Raw genomic sequence first — 21,601 nt, 5'->3', positions numbered from 1 at the left:
TGTGTAAGAAATGTGTAAGAAATGTGTACAAAATGTGTAAGAAATGTGTAAGAAATGTGTAAGAAATGTTACCTTGGCGTGATCGGGGTGTGTTGAGGTAGTGTATTTCAGTAGTTCTTTAAGTTGTAGCTGATATTGACAAATCCTTTGAACCGGTTTTAATAAATACCTGCAGAGTATTAACCGTAATTAATCAAACATTAAGAAATTAAATTTACACATTTGACAGGATAAGAAAGGGAAAAAATAGAGCTCGGCAAAAGTTCTAACCCAATGATTAACTAAATAACTAAAATAAAGGAAACTATAAATATATTTATTTAATAACCTACCCATCTAACGGGATGCTCTCCATGTCTTTAAGTAGTCTACATGATTCGAAGAAGATGGTGTAAATCATGTGTTGATTTAGTATCGTGTACTCAGCGAGTGCGCTACTGTGATTATTGCAGTACCTGAATAATAATACGTAATGTTAGTGTCACGTGTTGGATAAGGAATTGTCTCTGATAAAGTATTTTGTCTGGTATGCAGTGCTAATTTAGTAATTTAATAAATTACAACATATCTGTTAGTGTTGTCATCGTGTCATCGTGTTGCAGTGTTATGTGGTTACGTAATTTCGGTTAAAACGGAATTAGGGCGGAGCTTGCATAACATAATCAGCGAATTTTAAAGTTCCAGCAGTACTCAAAAAGTCTAGTCTTACAAGGTGGAGAAAAGCTCTGAATTAAAAGTTTTACTGAGTCGGCTAAGTCGGCGAGTAGCGTCATTTAAATTAAAATGACGTGACCCAGAATATCGGATGATAATAATAGCAGATAACAAACAAAATTATTGAATAATTAACAAACTTATTAATTAACAAACTTATCAAATAACAAACTTATCAATTAACAAACTTATCAATTAACAAACTTATTAATCACTAACCTGCTATAAATATCCACGAATTTGTCCTGGTACTCTGTAAACGTATCCCCTATTTCTGATTTGTGTACGATTGTCTTTAATCGGTTCTTTAGTGACTCCAGAAACTGAACCTGATAAGATGGGGTTTATATTAAATATATTTACAAAATTAATTAACTAATTAGTTAGTTGTTATATGTTGTTGGTTATAGAGAATATAGACTGGTTGTTATGGACTGAGTTTTTTTGTAAGAGTTGTTAGTTCTAGGCACAAGCTGGAGAGTGGAGGGATTATCAATAGGACATCAAAATGGATTCCAAATAATATTTGAAATATGATACAATATAATGGATTATGAATAATTTAAATTATCTAATCCACAGAAAATTAATTTTACCTGAAATTCGAAAAGTTCTTCGATATTATTGAAAAGTCGTTCTATCTGGTTATCGTTGAAAAGATCTTTTCTGAGTCTAGCTTCTTTTAAGGGACCCTGTTAAAGTTAATGTAAATAAAATATCCAGCAATTGCAATCCAATCGTACATGTAATTATATAAGATTAAGGTTCCAAAAACAAATATTCTATATGATCTCAACCAAGCAGCCGTAGAAATGTCTAATAAAACTAATTAACTAATTATAAAATTACCTCAATAACGTCTTTAAGGTTCTTAACATATCCCTCCTCGTAATTAATTATCTCCTCTATAACCTTCTGTCTTACCCACTCTGGATTTAGTCTCTGTTTTCCTGACATCGTACTCATACGCTGAAACAAAATTAGTCAATAAAAAGTAATAACTCAATAACTTAATCAACAAAAAATTGTTAACAACAACTTGATACACAATCAACAAAAAGTTTGTTAACAACAACTCAATAGCTTAACTCAAAATAAACGGATGAACTAACAATAATGCGAACTGACCCCCCCAAACAGAGTCTTAAAAACGCGCACAGCATTCCTAAAATACCAGCACGACTCAGTCCTATTTAAAGTTTGACATTCGACAGTTTACGCTGTATATAATATAGAAAATTAAAGACAGAGCTATAAACAGTAAAAAGTTTCATATTATGACTCCTGACCCCGAACTGTAGAGAATCATACCACCATATTAACCGATATCATGGATAGCTTGACAGATTGGGAAAGCTGTGTGCTATAAATAGACTGACGGAGAACCATGTTGAGTTATGAAAGCCCATATTGAGTAATATGAACTCAAACAAATCTGGAGTGGTGATTTACCACCCGCGTAGTCTTAAATTGCACATATTATTACGGTTAATAAAATACTCATAAACCTCTGCTGTTATAATACAGGTGTATTATATATAATAGTGTAAACTGTCAAATGTCAAACTTGAAATTGTGTCAAACTTGAAATTGTAACGGAGTAACAACATTTTGTCACGCTAATTTGCGTTAATGCTCAACACAGGGAAGGTTAATCGATAACCGGTTAGCAGGTAAGTGTTGTGTTTACGTGAAAAATCCTTATCAACTGATAACGATTGAGTTGTTATCTAGATACAACAGATAATTTTTGGTGAGGGGACAAGCTAAAATGCCGACCAAATTTCAAAAGAACTAATTGGTGACAGACATGATTGGTTAACAGTTGATCAGTAGGCAAGTGAGAGGAAAGTGATATAATATGTAGTTAGATGGAAAACAACCTTATCAATAAGATAAGATATCCTTATCTACAAATAAGAGCTTATCTGTAGATAGTAATAACGGCCACAAAAACGAAAAGATTCATTTCATAATGCTCGTATAGTCAATATTATGAAATGAGCATGATTTATTTAGTTTGGAGTGTTGATTTTCTAATGCTACCTTATATTACAGAGGCCACCGGTTTTGTTAGCGAAATTTATTGGGCCAGCATTTTACTGATCAGAATATTAGAAATATATTTGTAATGCAGGTCGGGTTTACTTTGAAATTAGAGCCGCTATAAATATGAAACTGTTAATAAGCTTTCAAGAAAATTTCTGTTTTTTTTCTGAGTAGACTCAGTGATGACAATGTTCTAATAAAGGTAGATAGATAGGAGATTTCTACGTCATACTCATATTATCAAATTATTTGTTAATAGTAGTGATGAAAGTATTTAATACTTTCATTAATACTTTCAACACTAAAATATAACAAATTATTTGGGAATGTGAGTATGACGAAGAAATGTCGGTACGTGATATTTTTACCTTCATTAGAACATTGTCATTACTGAGACTATTCAGAAGAAAAAAAACAAGACATTTTCTCGAAGGGATCATCAAATGAGAATCAATAACAACGCACAACTTAATCAGATTGTTAATAAGCTGCTACAACTTGGTAATATTTAATTATTATCTGCATTTTATTCACCCCCTGAATAAACCGGTTCACATTTCACATTTCATAAAAATAGAGCAGCCACAATAATGTGTTTATTTGGTTTTATATTACGGTGCCGAAGATATCAAAAAGAAATCAGTTCACTACAAAGACTTATAAAATACAATTATTTGCTTAATTCGGTGATGCTTACCTGCATTATCGTAATCCTTCTTGGTGATCCTTTATCTTGATGTCTAACATCCTGTTCGTCAACCTCTTGGGAGATTCGTAACTGAAACAATGAACTGTTAATTAAGTAATTAATTGAGTGTTAATAAACTAATTAATTGTTAAAAGGATATTATCGACTTTATCATTACCCGGAAAATTGTTCATCTCCCGACATTTTTTTCCTATATCTGTCGAAAATCTCCCGGAAGATTGCTAGATATCCGGTAGATAATTGCAGAAAATTGCAGGAAATAATTATTGTTGACTATTGAATTGAATTAGTGACAGAGGTGTTAATTAAGCGTTATAAGTTGCTAGAAACTGTATGCTCATTGCTGACACCGCGGAGCAAATCTTGCAGAATTTAATTTCCTGACGACGGATTTTCATTTCAGTTCCTGATAGTGATGATGTGAAAACTAGTTCCTGATTCATTGTTTGAGGAAATGAAAAATTAAACAGGAAAGTTATAAAACGATGTAATGAGAATATTACCATATAATAGTAATATCGCCAGGAAGTTGAAATTGCGGTGATTTAATTTTAATATTCGCGATCCCTCGATAATTTTCAAATTTTTCTAGTATCCAAACCTATCTTGCTTGGAACATGGTTATTAATGACTTGAATTTCTAATAATATTACAATTAACAAACTACTACTTCAATTCTAGTTATAATAGATTTATACAGACTTAGTGGGGTCCTTAACATGATGTGGGGGGTTATTAATAGGATTAAAATTGAATGATTGTTCGAAGTTAGTTGATATTACCAGTATATAACCTAATCTGTACGGACACAAATGCAATTCTATTATCAAAAATATCAGATACTGTTTCAACCCCGCCTATAAATTGTTGGCTTATTAAAATTAATTTTCACTCAGTATACACTATACTTAAAATTTTATAAGCAATACCTAACAACATCACGATACCAATTCTTCAATTTAATCATCTTAAACGAGAACCTTCTCAAATTATTCATTACATAGCAGTGTTGAACTTATCAATTAATTAATTAATTAATGACGTCACAATAGACCACTTACAATATTATCAGTACAGATGAACCTCCTCTTAGCAGCTCTGAGACTGCCCTTACCAGCCTCGTAGCTAACGTAGGGGATAAACACACAATCCTCGCAACAGGAACATGGGTAGTTTTTAACGTGCACCATTGTTCTGAGAGTTAATTATTTAATTAATTAATTAGTCTGGAGAAAGGGAAAATGCGTGCGACAAAGAACAACAAAAATGGAAACAACAACAAGGTTTAAAAAACTAGAAAGTTGGCGAGAATATACAAATGTAGTACTCCAGGAGGAAATCCAGCGTGGTCCGGGATCAGAGAAATTGTGAAGGTTGAACAAGGTAGGAAGAGAATATACAGGGTGTTTCAAGACTCGCATCCAAAACTTGGATTTAATGAAAGAGACAAACTGTTCAAATTGCAGTTTTACAAAAGTACAAAATCACTGGAATAATGACTAAAGGAAGGGGATTGGCAGCAAATAAGGGGACTATCTGTTAGTTGGCCATTTCAGATAAATTGCAAAGCAAAATAACAACCAACAAAAAGGAACAAGCTACAATACACAACTCCATGATGAAGCATACCATTGAAAGTAAAACGCACATACGAGACCAAGCTATTAAACACCACGATGCATGAGATCTGAAAATCTAAAACTTAAACTTATATCCGTCGTTCATAAGCTAAGGTAACCACAACCACAATTCACAAGAAAGACCACAACATTCAGGAGAAACTCCCAAAATATGTCAACAAACAAACTAAATACAGAATCAGGAGATCGAAAAACACAAAATATGTTCCTCAAAGCTGCCCGCAGAGGCGAACGTAACACTGAAGGAAATCTTACAAATCTTGCTTCAGAACGATTCGTTAGGTCGGCGTCGCTGTGTCTTTAAAGTGATACGATAAACTGCGATTGTTAAAGAAATCTTCAGCTCATTATTCAACGTGAACACAACGTCAAGGAAACTAAAAAACTGAAATGATCGAAAAGCTGAAATGACTGGTGTGACTTATCAAGAGGGCAATCGAAGGGCAAAAAAGGCGCTCAAATTCCGGGATTGGAATTGGGAGATAAGGGAATATTTGATAAAGGAGCACTTTGACGCACTCCCACACACGTTCGAACAATGGCGGGTAGGGCCAGTATCTACTGGAGGTCCTCTCCACCTTTCACTAATCTGCCAATAAGGGAGCAGAACTCAACCCTCCTGAGGTTAAACAGCCAATCAGGGGTCAGCATTCTATAGGAGTATATAGGGGAGCTGTGAAGGTTGCATCATGGCTGAATCAGGGTCACATAATATTTCTATCAGGTATGAAGAGTGATAAAAGTGCCAGTAACTGTAGCCAATAATCTGGATTATGGGCTGACGGTGGACTATGACCTGTACCAGGAGTCAACTGATCCGCAGACAGGATCAAACAACCACGTGGGCGCCCACGTGACCCAGCACCTGCCCATGTGTCATAGCACGTGACTTATAACGTGACGGATCCTTACGTGGTGAGAATAAAGAATATCTAGGGTTTTGAAACCTAACTGAAGACCTAACACTAACCATTCTGATAATCCTTACCTTAAACCACAGAACCTTAAAAACCTCTTCACCTGTTATCACGTGATTAACAGCATGACCGAGCCTAAAGTCACGTGCGACAGCGACCTGGTCATCACACAGAGCGACCTGCCAATCCATTAAAGCCCGCCTCGACGGCTGCTGAACAGAAAACGAATTACTGAACTCGTCTAACGGTCTCTCCGAGAGATTGTGTCACAGCTTTCAACTGTAAGTTTTAGTAAGTACAGATGTCATCATGGAAGAAGGGGTGGAGGTTTAGGTGTGATTATCCATAATTATTTGTGCTCCTTTATCAAATATAATTATAACTACGCAGGTAGTAGGTGAATAACAACAGAGTTCAGCCGATTTAATGAAATGATAATTACTTTAAATTACTTGGTATGTCATGGTTATGTAATGACGACAGGGTTCTTTTTTCATGAAAGATCTGTTTACGTTTGCAATTACCAAATTAGTAGTTTCGGAAGCAAGCGTAGTATCAAATATCAATCGTAATATCCTGAATTAAAGTTTTAATTGTGGTGAGTTGTTTTTATCATGCACCGCCCGTATTTACACTACGAACTGAGTTGGATCATGGGGAATCGGTCATCAAGTTCTACAAAATCATCAACAAAAACACACAAATTGTTCTCTTCGACTAAATCTCCGTATTTACTTGATTATTAAAATGACGTAGAAAAACTTCTTGAACAAAAGACTAAACAACAAAGACTAAAGTTGCTGTAAGACTAAAGAATAACAGTAAACGGGGACTTATCAGAAATTACTGAGGATGTTAAGAGTAAGTTAGCGTCTCTAATAAACTTAAAATACAAGTCACCGCTCGTAATTTTATCAAGAAGAAAGTTCCCATACCTCGATAAGAATCGCCTATAGTATATAGCATATATTTCAGAGTCCACAGGCTTTCAGAGACAGTTGGAAATAATAAATATATTTATAATAACATTAAGTTCATTAAATGGATACTAGCACTATTAAAAATAGAACCTCGGAAATTTCCCGACGGCGCCAGATGAGCATCAATAATGTGATTTCTAAAGTTATAATGCGTTTAATTTGGAAAGTTCGACTGGGGTAAAAGGGAAAACACCCTTTATGTGAGCAGGAGTACCATAAAACCAGCATCGTTCAAGAATTCGGAATATTTACCCGCCCTATTAATAATAATATATTAAAATCGGAATGGTCTTTTTTAGATTTTGTCGACAAATTAACTTACACTAAGCAGTTTGTAATAAGCGCATGATTTAAGTTTTAAAGATGAAATCCTTTGATTGGCTAATGAGCTTATGAAGCATTCCATAACAAGATGCTATCTTAAATACTGAACAAAGGCAAATCTAACAGCAAATACGGCACTGGAAGGTGAGGATCCTGTTTTTGTGTACTGACTACGATAATTGTGTACGTATTATATGAAATTGGCTCAAAAAGTGACTCGCACCGAGACGTCGTTATTTTGAGAATGTGAGCTATCTGGCGTGCGTGATACATATTTTATCTTGACAAGTGAACGCTGGTACACCCTCTCAGCGTGAAGATCAGACAACTCGACCAATTCATCGTAATGTTACGCCAAAATATCCTCTAAAAATACAACATAAATAATAAATATGCGAGGTTCTTGTAAAAGTTTCAAAATAAAAAGTACTACTCGGGTATAATAATAATACGTCACATTTTCCAATATTTAGAGATAACTATGTGTTTCTACAACAACCCCGGGGCGTGCCTACTTCGTGTGTAACCTGTCACAGGACTGTCACCAGCTGTCCCAACCATATCGCACCTAGAGTTCTGAAGAAAGTCAGAACTCTGATGTGGGTGACTTGTTAGATGGCTTTTAGATGGCTTTAGATGGCTTGAGAGGGCTTTTAAAGAGGTTGACTGGCTATTTTTAGCACCGTTTACTAGTAGGGTATATGTTATTCCCGTTTTACTTGTTGCAGATGAAGATAAATGGAGAAATGTGTCTGGTAATCTAGTGGAAACGTAGGTTACAGTCGAACCTCTGTTGACTGTGTCTCTATTTACCGTGTCGATATTGACAGCGTCTCTATTTACTGTGTCTCTATTTACAGTGTTTTTATTAACTGGAACTATTTCTTTTCCCCAAGCATTGGTTTCGACTTTCGTGTGTAACCTTAAGCCTATGTCAATTCTACCTCTATTAATTAACCGTGCATTTACAATTTACATTCGCCGTGCACTGCCCCCCTAAATAGGGTTCTGACTCAAATTGACAACATTTCTACAATCAGGAATTTATCTATCGTGCTGTTCTGTCGACTGTCATCCCGAAAAATTCTTAGGTTTTACCGACTTTACTCAATTAATGAATGTGGTCATATTACTGTCACGTGATCGTACATAGTACTGTCACGTGATCGTACATAGTACTGTCACGTGATCGTACATAGTACTGTCACGTGATCGTACATAGTACTGTCACGTGATCGTACATAGTTCTGTCACGTGATCGTACATAGTACTGTCACGTGATCGTACATAGTACTGTCACGTGATCGTACATAGTACTGTCACGTGATCGTACATAGTACTGTCACGTGATCGTACATATTACTGGCACGTGATCGTACATAGTACTGTCACGTGATCGTACATAGTACTGTCACGTGATCGTACATAGTACTGTCACGTGATCGTACATAGTTCTGTCACGTGATCGTCAATTACTGGACAGAAAACAATGAACGATGGTCGGATGGCACGTCGAAATGGGAGCAGCAAATGGCACACTATGATTATACCCTTTGAATTCTATCAGACTAGCTACAAATTTAGGTGAAACGAATATCAAACTGAAACACAAATTAAATTTAAAGAAAATGTACCGAATTGTACTGAATATAAGTGAATTAAAAGTAATACCGAGTCCTGAGACATGGTTAGAACGGAGCCATGGTACGAACTTACAACTAGTACCACAAAACACGTACCTCGCACACCAGACTCGAACTTAATCATGTTAATACTAATAGAAATGGAAAACGTGTAGGTTTAGCAGATTAAAATTCACATCTCAACATTCTTTAACTGGGTCACGTGATCAAGCTTCGAGAACAAACTGTCGTCCTCTAAAACAAGACACAAACCTTACTAAAGGAAAACTTGCAGGTTTACCAAATTTACATTCACGTCCGAGACCTCGAACGGGGGGGTACCAATGGCAACCAATTCGTTGTAAGGGACAGAGCAATTTGCGTGGTTATTCATTTTAACTTTAACATTATCTTTAACATTAACATCAAGTTAATGCATGATATCAACATTCTCGTTTTTACAGGGCACAGGCAGAAGTAACTTAGCAAGAAATCTGAAGTAGAGAGAAAGTGAATCAGAGGGAAAGTGAAGCATAGAGAAAGTGAAGCAAAGTGAAAGTGAAGCAGAGTGAAAGTGAAGCAGAGTGAAAGTGAAGCAGAGTGAAAGTGAAGCAGAGTGAACTGTCACGTGACCAATACTCTAAAACAAGCTGTTGTCCGCTACAAAGGGTGTCACAGAATAAGTAACAAAAGTAGTTTTGGCTCTAGACAAACTAGACAAACACACAGCGACAAATACCACAACAAACAAGGTGTGTTGGTATTAGCTAAATACAGCATCACAGTAACAATAAGTAATGTATTTAACATAGTTAACATATTTAACATATCACAAGTGCCATAATGCGAGCACTATATAACAAAGATCCCGAAACATAAAGATTAGAACGGGAATCAGAAGCATTACAGTCTGGGGGGTTATCAGAAAGTCCCACCCAAAGTGTTAAGTCACGTTGTAGGTTCGTGGGACATATTTTCAGGATGTCTGAGTTTTAATAATAAACTAGTAACTACCTCACAATACATAAAAACAGACTCGGGTGACTTGTAAAGTTATAATTATCAGCGAGCGATCTCATGACGATCTTATCAACTCGGGACAGATACTATCCAGTAAGAAAAACTAGGGTAAGTCACGTGGTTATGGTGCTAACCAATCAGAGGCCAGTATTTGCCCACGTGCTTGCGCTCAACCAATCAGAACAGGGACGGGTTTTTAGAAGAGCTGTCGACACCTATTGACAGGTAAAACGATAGGTTTTCGTAAAAAGTGGAGACTATCCACTTTTAAAAGGTGGTTGAAATAACCACGAACGGTTTATTTCAGAAGTTACCATAAACGCTTAGATTATTCCAGAATATTCTACAAACGGTTGAATATTTCGGGAAAGGGGAATCACTAATAGTTTAGATGAAGACATTATATCGTATCATGATCCCTAGCATGTCATAATATCCCGTGTTATTTTCCCTTCCTTTGACGTCCAAGGAAAATCCGAAGAATTTATGTACGCCACAAATTATTAGCTAGATGTTCCTTCCAGCTAACGTGGAACGAGTAGAAGAAGGATTTCCGGAGACATACAGTACGTGTTTTATTAGGTTTATTAGTGCCAGGTGATGAGTGTTAGGTGGGTTTTTAACCGAGGTTTTACTTATTTTAACTTATAGTTGACTTGCATACTAAATTATTTTAACTTATAGTTGACTTATTCTGATATTTGTTTGGAACCGGTTGACTTCTTTTGGCTGATTATCGATTATTTTGTTGTTTTTAGTCCACATCGTTTAATCACGGTTAGGATATTGAGAGGTGCACCCTAAATCTGTAGGCACGTGACTGCAATTAACCAATCAGCTTCCAATATTTACCAACCAAAGCCCAGAATCATTGTCACGTGTCAAAACTAATAGTAATACGGTTACATGCCCACCGTCTAGGACCTTAACTTAGGTACACACTACACGGCCACTAGTTGGTTATTTAACATTCATGTTCGCTGACATCAACATTTTAATCACCACAACGGTCGCATAGGTACGAGTTCAATAAAGAAATATCAAATAACAAAGACACGCCGACACCACAGAGTTGTCAAATTAAATGACCTTAAATTACGACAACAACACATAGTTTGTGTTGTTGTCCTGAAGTCCGTACCGCTCACTAAACCCAATCCACAAGATTAAACAAAAGTTGGAGGTTACTGCGAGGTAGAATAGATTTTAACAAGTCAGACGTTCTGCAATCTGCATCCCACAAAATACCATCGTCACGAAGCGTTTAACACCCATCATTGTTAATGGTAATTGCTACTCATAAATAATGTTCCTCCTAACCGGAAATTACATAAATATTTTAAACTTACTACAAGGACACGTTCATTGAAGTTTGAGGAAATTGGTAAATTTCTAAAACAGCGTTTTTGACGATAGTGGTTTAATTTTAACATATATTAATCTAGCGTGTTCATAAGTTCTGAACATTAGCCACGTGACCCATACTCCCATATGCACTGCTCAAAAATAAAATGTATTGCTTTTAGGCACTATTATGTAAAGAATGTCACATTTTTGTGACATTGTTTACCATAGCTGCCCAATTAGCATTTTTTGGTCTAAAATATAGTAGATTAGGTCAATCTAACAATTATGATACAATGTAGGCCTAAAGGGCAGTGATCGAACGGCTTTAAGGCAACATTTCGTAAACTTTGTCACACTCAGAATACGAGACCTCTTTTCTACTGTGAGGTGTCCTCAAAACCCTTTCAACTCATTATTTGATAGTTCTTCTGCCAATCATAGCCATAAAATATGTTGTTTTGAAAAGTTAACAAATACATGCACTTGGCTATTGGGAAATGATGTAAATTCTGTCACATTATATGGAATTTGAAATTCTGGGTGAATTTCCGAAATCATTTATATCTGATTTTGGTTTGGAAGGCGGGAAAACTCTATATATGAGGACGATAAACGGATACAGTTGATTGAAGTATAGGGCAGTTGATGTAAACATCGTCACAAAATGATACGAAATCGTAAATGGACACGTTCATGTTGAAGTTTAAGGATATTGGTAAACCAAAAAATATAGCGTGTTCAGAAGTTCTGGACATTAGCCACGTGACCCATATACTTCCATATACACGGCTCAGAAATACAATTTATTGTTTTTAGGCACTATAATGTAAAAAATGTCACATTTTTGTGACTGTGTTAACCATAGCTGCCCAATTAGCATTTTTTGGTTTAAAATATAGTAGATTAGGTCATTCTAACAATTTACAATTATGATACAACATTTGGCTAAAGGGCAGGGATCGAACGGTTTTAAGGCAATATTTCGTAAACTTTGTCACACTCAGAATATGATACCTCTTTTCTACTGTGAGGTGTCCTCAAAACCCTTTCAACTCATTATTTGATGGTTCTTCTGCCAATCATAGCCCTAAAATATGTTGTTTTGAAAAGTTAGCAAATACATGCACTTATTGGGAAATGATGTAAATTCTGTCACATTATATGGAATTTAAAATTCTGGGTGAATTGCCGAAATCATTTATATCTGATTTTGGTTTGGAAGGCGGGAAAACTGTATATAAGGACGATGCACGGATAGAGCTGATTCAAGTTAAGGGCAGTTGATGTAAAAATTGTCACAATAATAATAAGGGCAGTTGATATGAAAAAAAATCTATCTAACTAATGCAATGGCTGATGTGACGAAATTTACATTTCTTGACCCTATTTTGAAGAAACATGCCTCGATTAGAATTCAATATTCTTCCAGGAATTATTAGTAGGTTATTATTCAGCAAATCAGAACTCAAGTTTAACAATTCTGAGTTTAATTTTACTAAGTTACCGAGATGTGACGAAATTCACTTTTCCTGCCCCAACAGTATAATTTCAATGTGATGAAAAATGGGCATGGGTTCAATATTTCCTTATCTCTGAATTAATCATTTCAAACTATAATTAGGACTGTTGATGTGAAAGAAAGTGTATCTAAATTTTACAATGACGTATGTGATGAAATTTACATTTCTTGACCCTATTTTGAAGAACCATACCCCGATTAGAATTCAATATTCTTCCATGAATTCTTAGTAGATTATTATTCAGCAGATCATCAGAACTCAAGTTTGACAATTCTGAGTTTAATTATACTAAGTTACCGAAATGTGACGAAATTCACTATTTCTGCCCCAAAAGTATAATTTCAATGTGATGAAAAATGGGTATGGGTTTCTATATTTCCTTCATCTCTGAATTATTCATTTCAAACTATAATTAGGACTGTTGATGTGAAAGAAAATGTATCTAAATTTTACAATGACGTATGTGACGAAATTTACATTTCTTGACCCTATTTTGAAGAACCATACCCCGATTAGAATTCAATATTCTTCCAGGAATTATTGGTAGGGTATTTTTCAGCAAATCAGAACTCGAGTTGAACAATGCTGAGTTTAATATCACTAATTTACCGAAATGTGACGAAATTTACTTTTCCTGCCCCAACAGTATAATTTCAATGTGATGAAAAATGGGCATGGGTCTCTATATTTCCTGTATAAATCCATTCCAACTATAATAAGGGCAGTTGATATGAAAGAAAATCTATCTAACTAATGCAATGGCTGATGTGACGAAATTTACATTTCTTGCCCCTATTTTGAAGAATCATACCTCAATTAGTATATAATGTTACTTTATCACCATCACTATGTCGATAAATTAGTTATTTTGCCAACACGGAGGAAATAAAGTTGTAATTTTTTTTTGTGACGAAATTTACAAATTTTTACCCTGTTCAGGTGTTGAAATTTATCCAATGTTAACATATCACTGCCATATAATAATTTATATGACCGGCGTATGGTTGAAATATTGTTAATTGATTCATAGTACGTAATATAGGGTGTTTAAGTTGGTATACTAATATTTACTCAATTTCACACATGTTGAGATATCATACAAATTTATGTGACTAAATTTACCTATTTCTGCCTTCTGTATTTGTATTTGCCTATAACAATGAAATATGTGAACAATTCCAAACACATTCAGCTCACAAAATAATGGTAGACTATTCGGCATTTCTTGTCAGGATGTCATAAACATCCCTCATATAAATTTCTTAAATGTGTGACGGAGTTTACATGGTGCTACCATTTAAGGAAAAAAGTCGCTAAATATGTAGATAATAGTCATATACAGCTATTCTATGAATTGGAAATTCGAAAATTTGGTCAAACACGGCAACAAGGGGTCCATATAAACTCCGTCACGTTTTTATAGTGTGACAAAGTTTACAACTCACTGCCGGCCGCATTTAAGCGATATCTTATCGTCTGATAAAGATATCGTTATGCGACAAAGTTTATCTAGAGGATGAAACGATTATCTTAGGGTTAGAGGGTTTATATAGTTTCATAGTGTGACACATTTTACATCATCGTGCCATTCAGTAGGGTCACTAATATTTACCAATATCCTCAAACTTCAATGAACGTGTCCACAAACTAAATTCCGAAAGCAGCGCATTGTTTTTTAGTTTCATAAATACTGATATGTCAACACTACTATATAACAAATAATTTGAGTACCTAAAATCTAAATGAATACGAAGGTATTTTTCCGCATTTTCTCACTTCTCAAATATTTTGAAGTAAAGTTTCCCTGAAAACTCCGTTTCTAGCGGCAGTGGGTTATTCACCAAAGCTGCCGGATCCATGTGCTGATCACAACAATAACACTTTATTGTCTGAATAACTGAGCCGCTAATCGGATTTCTCTGGCAAAGATCCAATAACCATGTAATTGTAACAGGAAGTCTATGTTTGATAATTTGAACATTCATAGTCCTACCGTCCTGGGTATGCATATTGCACAAGCACAAAGCGCCACAACAACAGAAACACACCCTATCACAGACAACTTACTGTGATTTTTATGGTCCTATCGGGAAATTTCATAAGATCTTACCATGATTATGTATACAGTGGGGTGACATATGTTTTCGTCACTTCTGATAATGACAATACAAACAGCGTTAAACTAACAATTTTCATTGAACCATAACTCCGCTTCCGGACCACCGATTTACAAAATTCAAAAATGGGTGTTTAGAGAAAATTCTGAACTTTTCTCGGACAGTAGAAATTAAGTTCATTCGTGCTTCAGAAGAGACTGGCAGGCCCATAAATAAGGGGTTTGATCACGATAATGATACTATTTATGAAGGAGCACATGTTTTAATAGCAAGCGACGAACTTTTCTCTACTTCAATATTACCATGAAGTTTAAAACGGAATATCTTTGTACTGCATCGTTCGATTTCGATAAAATTGATAAGGTAACAAGACCAAATGTTTCTCAGTTGATTAAAATAAATACTGTTAGAGTTGTTAATCTTCAGCCAGAGATAGCATAAGTTTACCATGCTAAGTTGGATATTGTGAACACTTCCCTATTCCTCAATTTTTAGTGGTGTCATAGATATTACATCGCCACAAAATTTACTACAGATACGCCAAAGGGTCTGGGCCTTGTACTAGACAAATTCTCCAGACTCGTGATTACACTCACTGCTAACAATATCACGTGACGTGCACGCAAACTCGCGCGCTAAAATGCGCGCATTCAGAAGTGACGAAAACATATGTCACCCCACTGGGGGGGGGGGGGCCGATGGTGAAAAATGGTGAAAAATGGTGAAAAATGGTGAAAAATTTTTATGGTGAATGCGGTAAAAAAGAGGGAAATTCACCATTTTTCACCATTTTTTAAGAATTTTTTTTTGAACTTTGCATTTTTCTTATCACACGGGGACATCTTAAACATCCAAAATAACATTTTAAACTATCAACTTGCCCTTTTTACGAACATTAAATATCTGACAAATGTGTTAACAGACAAAATTTACGAGCACTGCTATAATATGTCCGGTTAGCAATGTTCATCACATTCTAAAGTTCAAATTGACTGATGCAATGCTCTGAGAGGACATCGTCTTCGTTAACACAGTTTGTATGAACATGAACATTATTATACTCTAGTAGCAGGGAATAGTTGAGTGTGCACTTCGGTGTATACGATTTCTGACAACACAGGGTTGTTTGTTAGATCATTCTTAACCAAAATCGTTTAGGTACGCAATTTGTGTCGCTAGACATAACCCTACAGGGCAAATTTTCTAAATTACCCTCAGTCGCGTATACGGGATTTTTGTATTTCAGCTCCTGAAGGTCATAGAGACTTCAATTTTAGCTTAAAATTACCGCAATGGACATATTTATATACAAGTTATGAAGCAACATAAGGTGTCCAGTGCTTTGTTTTATAGATATTGACAAAAAACTGTTTTTTGGCTCAGCGAACCAAAAATGGGACTGAATTTTGGTAACTTGAACTAGGAAGATCGTAGAGACTTGAATTTTAGCTTAAAATGAGCGCAAACATCACATTTATATACAACTTATAAAGCAATATAAGCCCTTTAATGCTTACTTGTTAAGATATTGACAAAAATCGGTCATTTTGGCTACATGCTACAATTGGGCAACAACTTTGGTCTTTTTTTGACCAGTTTTGTGCTCAAGTTATTAAAATGTGCTTTGATGTTGTAGATCGGGTGTTTTCTTCCAATATGGGTTTCGGTATAAATCCGGAAGCACCCGGTTCATGGGTGATAGGGGTTAAAAACCCTAAAATGTCAGGCGATGGGCGAGACAATTGTCTGAATTTGGTTATAAAAACACTTGCACTCTTTGCTAGGGTTTGCTTTTTTCTGCTACATCGATCCGATTTCTAACTACTAATCATCCCCCTCTACATCATTCTCTTTTAGATACATGATTTCTATAAGTTCTTGAAGGTACATCCGGCATGATGTAAAGTCTATATCAAAGCATTTTAATGTGGTCTTAACAAGTTGCAAGATATTCAAGTTCACTAATAAAACAGAGATTGTAGGATATTCTTCTTTTACATATTGAGTAATTTTGGCTTCACATGTGAGGAAAGATACCAAATTGGTTTACCAAACGAAGATTGTAGGTTATCTATTATTCTCTACATGATTATTGACACAACTTCATAGTCAAACCTGTATTATTTTAAATATTTAATATTTATCCACACTCTCCATAAGAATATTATTGGGAGTCATTTTGTGGTTAAAATTCGATTAAATCAGTATTTCCAAGCAAAAAACTGCCCCAAATTTCTCCTCCGAATATGGTCCGCTAGTTCGAAATTTTTGCACTTATAAAATTTATTGTTAGACATTACATTAGTGTAATACCACTGAGACCAGATGTAGTATTCTATTCAGATAAAGCGAAGAATGTGCATCTGAATGAAGAGAACTTTGCTGATCAAGAGAAAAGAATATGAAGAGATATCAGCAGCTGACAGAAGAGATTGCAAGCTCCAGACAGTAGCAGTTCGAGTTCGAGTTCGAGGCATTTACAACTGCAGCCTCCAAACCTTTATGAACCACCTGAACGTAAACATTAAAGAGAAAAAGGCCTGCATGAAGATCGCTGAAATTAGCATGAGGGCATCATACACCATCTATCTGTCCAGAAACACCATTATATGGACAGATGATTGGGAGTTAGTCCAGAGGCTAGTAATTGCATAGTAGGAGCGTATAATGTTTGTAGAATGTAATTATTTTTACAAACTACCGTTCAAAACTTATAGATCAAGTGATTGCCTACCCACAATTATATTACAACGTCGTGGGGTCAGGCGATATTGTTGCTAAAAATCAGGAGCAAGCGTCTTGAAACAGGATACCATGAATCTGTATAAGTTTTAAGTAGTTTCATTCTACGTTTAATATTATTATTGGGTCGTTTACGTTAAAGTTATATTTGGCCATTTTATAGCCTCCCCTCAAAAAGCCCACAATTACTCAATATGTAAAAGAAGAATATCCTACAATTGTCCTTCCCACATTGTGGGCACTTGGCGATACTCATACTTGAATAATCGAATCAAAATTAAACAATTTTTGTGGTGACTCAAACCCCGCCGATGCCCCATCTAAAGTTACACTAATGATTAATGAGTTTTTTAAGAGATAATAAGCTTAATAATAAGCAATTAATAAGCTTAATAAGATATAATAGTGAAACACTTGAACTACAAAATAACTTGTGACATTTGTGATAGGTATAATATGTGCTTATGGTAACTGAATTCATTCTTTAATCATTATGATTAAGAACTCAAGAAGATTATAATTCATTTACTTCAAATATGAAATGTCTATCATTTTCTGCACCAGTAAATTGTATCACTTACCGCCCCCTACTCAATAAAGAAGACTGACAAGACTTAGTTGTTAGCTACAAAGTGTGGGTTTTGAAAAATATGGCAAATTCGTAATTTCGTCAGGCATAATTGAGTACAGTAAAAATATTAAAACATGAGGAATATAATCTGAATACCTGAATTATAATACGTAAAACATCATGTCATTACAACACATCACAACAACATTATTTAATTTAGCTATAAACAAAATTTTGCCAAATTTTGCCAAATTTTGAAAAATTTCAATTTGAAATGGTGAAAAATGGTGAAAAATGGTGAAAAATGGTGAACATTTTTTATGGTGAATTGGCAAAATAAAAGGGAAATTCACCATTTTTCACCATTTTTCACCATCGGCCCCCCCCCCCCCCACTGTATGCTCATATTTTAACTAAAGTTCACTTTTGGTATTCATAAAACAGGTAATCCGCGAATCTTAGCCGGTTGTGAGTATTGGCTCATACGTCGTGGCATGTAATTTTTGTTGGGTACCAGCCCGAAGTACCAGCCAATGTTAACTCAAAAATATATATGATAAGTATTATCTATTCAAAGTAAAAAACTCACACAAGATTAGATATTGTTGAAACTATCAAAAAAAACTATTAAAATGGAGCTTATTTAACAAGCATAGCTGAGCACAGTTATGATTGCCTTTAGGATTGTAAAGTTGAAATTATCATATTAATGCACTTTCTGAGTTGTAAGAGTGGAAACAGGCCCATAGCTACAGCTAGCTAGCTATTCCAAAATTTTCTAATTACGACTGTTATCAGTCGCATAGCATCATGCCGTTGTTGCAGGTGAATTGTTGAGAGTGTAACTGAGATGGTATGCAGTGAAATTGCTTCAGTGATGCTTGCGGGCGAGCTTATGGTATTAAGACGAGATTGTTATCAGCATTACGGTTGATGTTGCGCTTTGATTTCCTTAGTCCCGTTATATTGTATAACATAATGTTAGGCCATTCATCTGCAATGCCCTCATTTTGCTGATCAAAAGCATTTTTTTATGCACCTTTTGTAGATGCACGATTCGCTTGACCTAACTTGACGGATGGCCTAACGCCTAAAACCATGAATAAGGCCATGAAACCAAATAGGGAAAGCGACCGTTTTGAGGTCTGATGACCTAATTTTACTTTAGATCAGATTTTAGGCCATAAGTCCACTTTAGGTCGGAGTGAGAAGACGGATGGCCTGCAGACTGCAGAGAGATGTGACCCGTTACTGTGTACGGCCATGTATTAACATGCGCTGACAGAGCATGCTATACGAGCCAAATGACGTGCTTCGACGAGTAACTATCCTCAAGGGCCCCCGATTCATTCTCAACAGAAAGAAGAACGACTCCGTCTACTGGAAGTTTGCCTCTTCAGAACTGGATGCCGTGCCAGGAAGATCACAACTGTTTACAAGGCGTCTTATAGTGGACTGGTGGCCTAAGATCTGTTCTAAATTAGGCCACCCGTCCGTTTTTTTCAGTATATCTAGGTAGGCCATTAGTCCAGTGAGGCAAAGCATCCAGTTAGGTTACCAAACCGGGTATCAAACTGGATTCATCATTTTGGATTAGTAATGACTCAAAATATTGGATTAGCTGGTGGCTCACGTTAATGACTTTGAAACTGATTGTTTTTCTGAGTACTGTAGTCTGCCAGTACCTCGACCCGGATAATGCTAATGGTACACGCGGCGTCATCTTAGGTCCACTAACGAACACTAATAGGACGAAATAAAGTGGAGGAGACGAAAGAGCATCTCTTCCCATAAGAGTATAAAATATAGGTAAATCTTCTACCTTATCACTTTATTTCGTCGCATTAGCATTTGTACATTTACCTACTAGTACTATACCTAAGATGAAGCCTTGTGGATAATTATACACGTTCAAGAGGTACTGGAAAACTAGAACACCGGTGCTATCATAGCGACATAAAGCGACATACTTACAATTTCGCTCACAAAGGGACTCGCGAAATCTGAAATCTTTTTAAATAGAGAATAATTTGTGGGGCAAGAAATCTTGCAGGCTGGGTAGGGGGGGGGAGTACATTTCGCCACTGCACGTGACACGTGAAAATCGCACTTTTAGTCTCAAAATCCAATCTCATCGCACTTTTTTTAGAATCTTGATAGGGGGTGCTATGATAAACTGGAAATATATGATAGAAAGTATGGAATATTGATGATTGACGATGTTAATTCTTCCCAGCTCGTAGCGGCCCAGTAGTATATATATATGGGTAAACTAAACTTGCATAAGCCAGGGGAACGGTCCTTAGCAGGGTAACCAGGATGGCCCGGCACCCAAAAAACCTGATCAACTAGCACAGATAAAAGCAGCCCAGGCCCCAGTAGTGCTACAATCTCGGGAAGTGGTAGCGAGATGCATTATATGATGCGCCTCACTACCCGGTAGAGCATATCGCTGCCCAGTAATGCATCAAGCTACATGAACCGGAAAAATAAGGGCAGTATCCAGATAGCCCGACACGTGTTCGCGAACAGTTGTACACGAACACGTGTTCGCGAACATGTGTACACGAACAGGTGTTCGCGAACAGGTGTCGGGTTATATGGATACTGCAAAAATTAGGGCCGTTAAGGTAATCATTTATTTACCAGTTTTAGATAAGCCATAAGATTTGCGTTTAAAAGTTTCCTTAAGAATAAGGATGATTCAAAAATTTAACGTCTCGGATTGATATTGATATCACGTATTAGCTGTTTTACTAATTTGTAGTACAGTTACGGAAGCTCATCGCAAGCAATGACCGAAATTACATGATTTTAAATCATTTTAATTTTTAAGCATTCCATTTATGGGTCCATTACCATCAAATTTTATTGCATCATCAGTTCGTATTTCAATTTATTACTTTATCGCTGTAATCTGTAAAATTTTAAAAGTATTTAATAAAATACTTTTATCACAAGAAGATTATGGCAACGAAAATCAACATTTCGACGTCAACTCCTAATTTTGATTTTACACCAAACGTGGATCATCTCCTCTTGGAAAAAGAATACAGAATATACGACACCCTTTTGGCAGTTACTCTGACTCTGTGCACTGTAGTCGGTCTCCCTGGTAACTTGGTCTCCCTCATCTATTTCTACTCCGCAAGCAGACGGGACTTCTCCGGTCTCATCTATACAATAGTGTGCAGTATTGACATCTGCACCTGTGTTGTTCACATCCCCGTAATGATAGCACTTTACAACTCCAGAAAACCTGGGATTTTCAGTGAGAAAACTTTCTGTGTGGCTTGGATCGTGGTATTTAATTATGTCCAGAAGATGTC

General features: G+C 35.9%; 2 protein-coding genes across 2 annotated transcripts in view; one reads left to right on the top strand and one right to left on the bottom strand.

Annotated features, from left to right (window-relative positions):
* LOC134825301 (uncharacterized) overlaps positions 1–21,601 on the bottom strand; it is a 68,362-nt gene that overhangs the window by 2,003 nt on the left and 44,758 nt on the right. Inside the window, exons 42-47 of the mRNA XM_063837463.1 lie at positions 3,461–3,541; positions 1,564–1,683; positions 1,311–1,406; positions 934–1,043; positions 333–455; positions 73–169 (exon numbers count right to left, since the gene is read on the bottom strand). Coding sequence (XP_063693533.1) covers positions 73–169; positions 333–455; positions 934–1,043; positions 1,311–1,406; positions 1,564–1,683; positions 3,461–3,541 — 627 coding nt within the window. The remainder of the gene's footprint in view (positions 1–72; positions 170–332; positions 456–933; positions 1,044–1,310; positions 1,407–1,563; positions 1,684–3,460; positions 3,542–21,601) is intronic.
* LOC134825302 (uncharacterized) overlaps positions 14,548–21,601 on the top strand; it is a 90,100-nt gene continuing 83,046 nt past the window's right edge. Inside the window, exon 1 of the mRNA XM_063837465.1 lies at positions 14,548–14,570. The gene's annotated coding sequence lies outside the window, so the exon portion shown is untranslated. The remainder of the gene's footprint in view (positions 14,571–21,601) is intronic.

This window comes from Bolinopsis microptera, chromosome 13 (assembly GCF_026151205.1).
Source record: "Bolinopsis microptera isolate Bmic1 chromosome 13, MBARI_Bmic_1.0, whole genome shotgun sequence".
Taxonomy (NCBI): Eukaryota; Metazoa; Ctenophora; class Tentaculata; order Lobata; family Bolinopsidae; genus Bolinopsis; species Bolinopsis microptera.
Note: the sequence above shows the minus strand (reverse complement) of the source record. Positions and strands in the feature narration are given on the sequence as shown.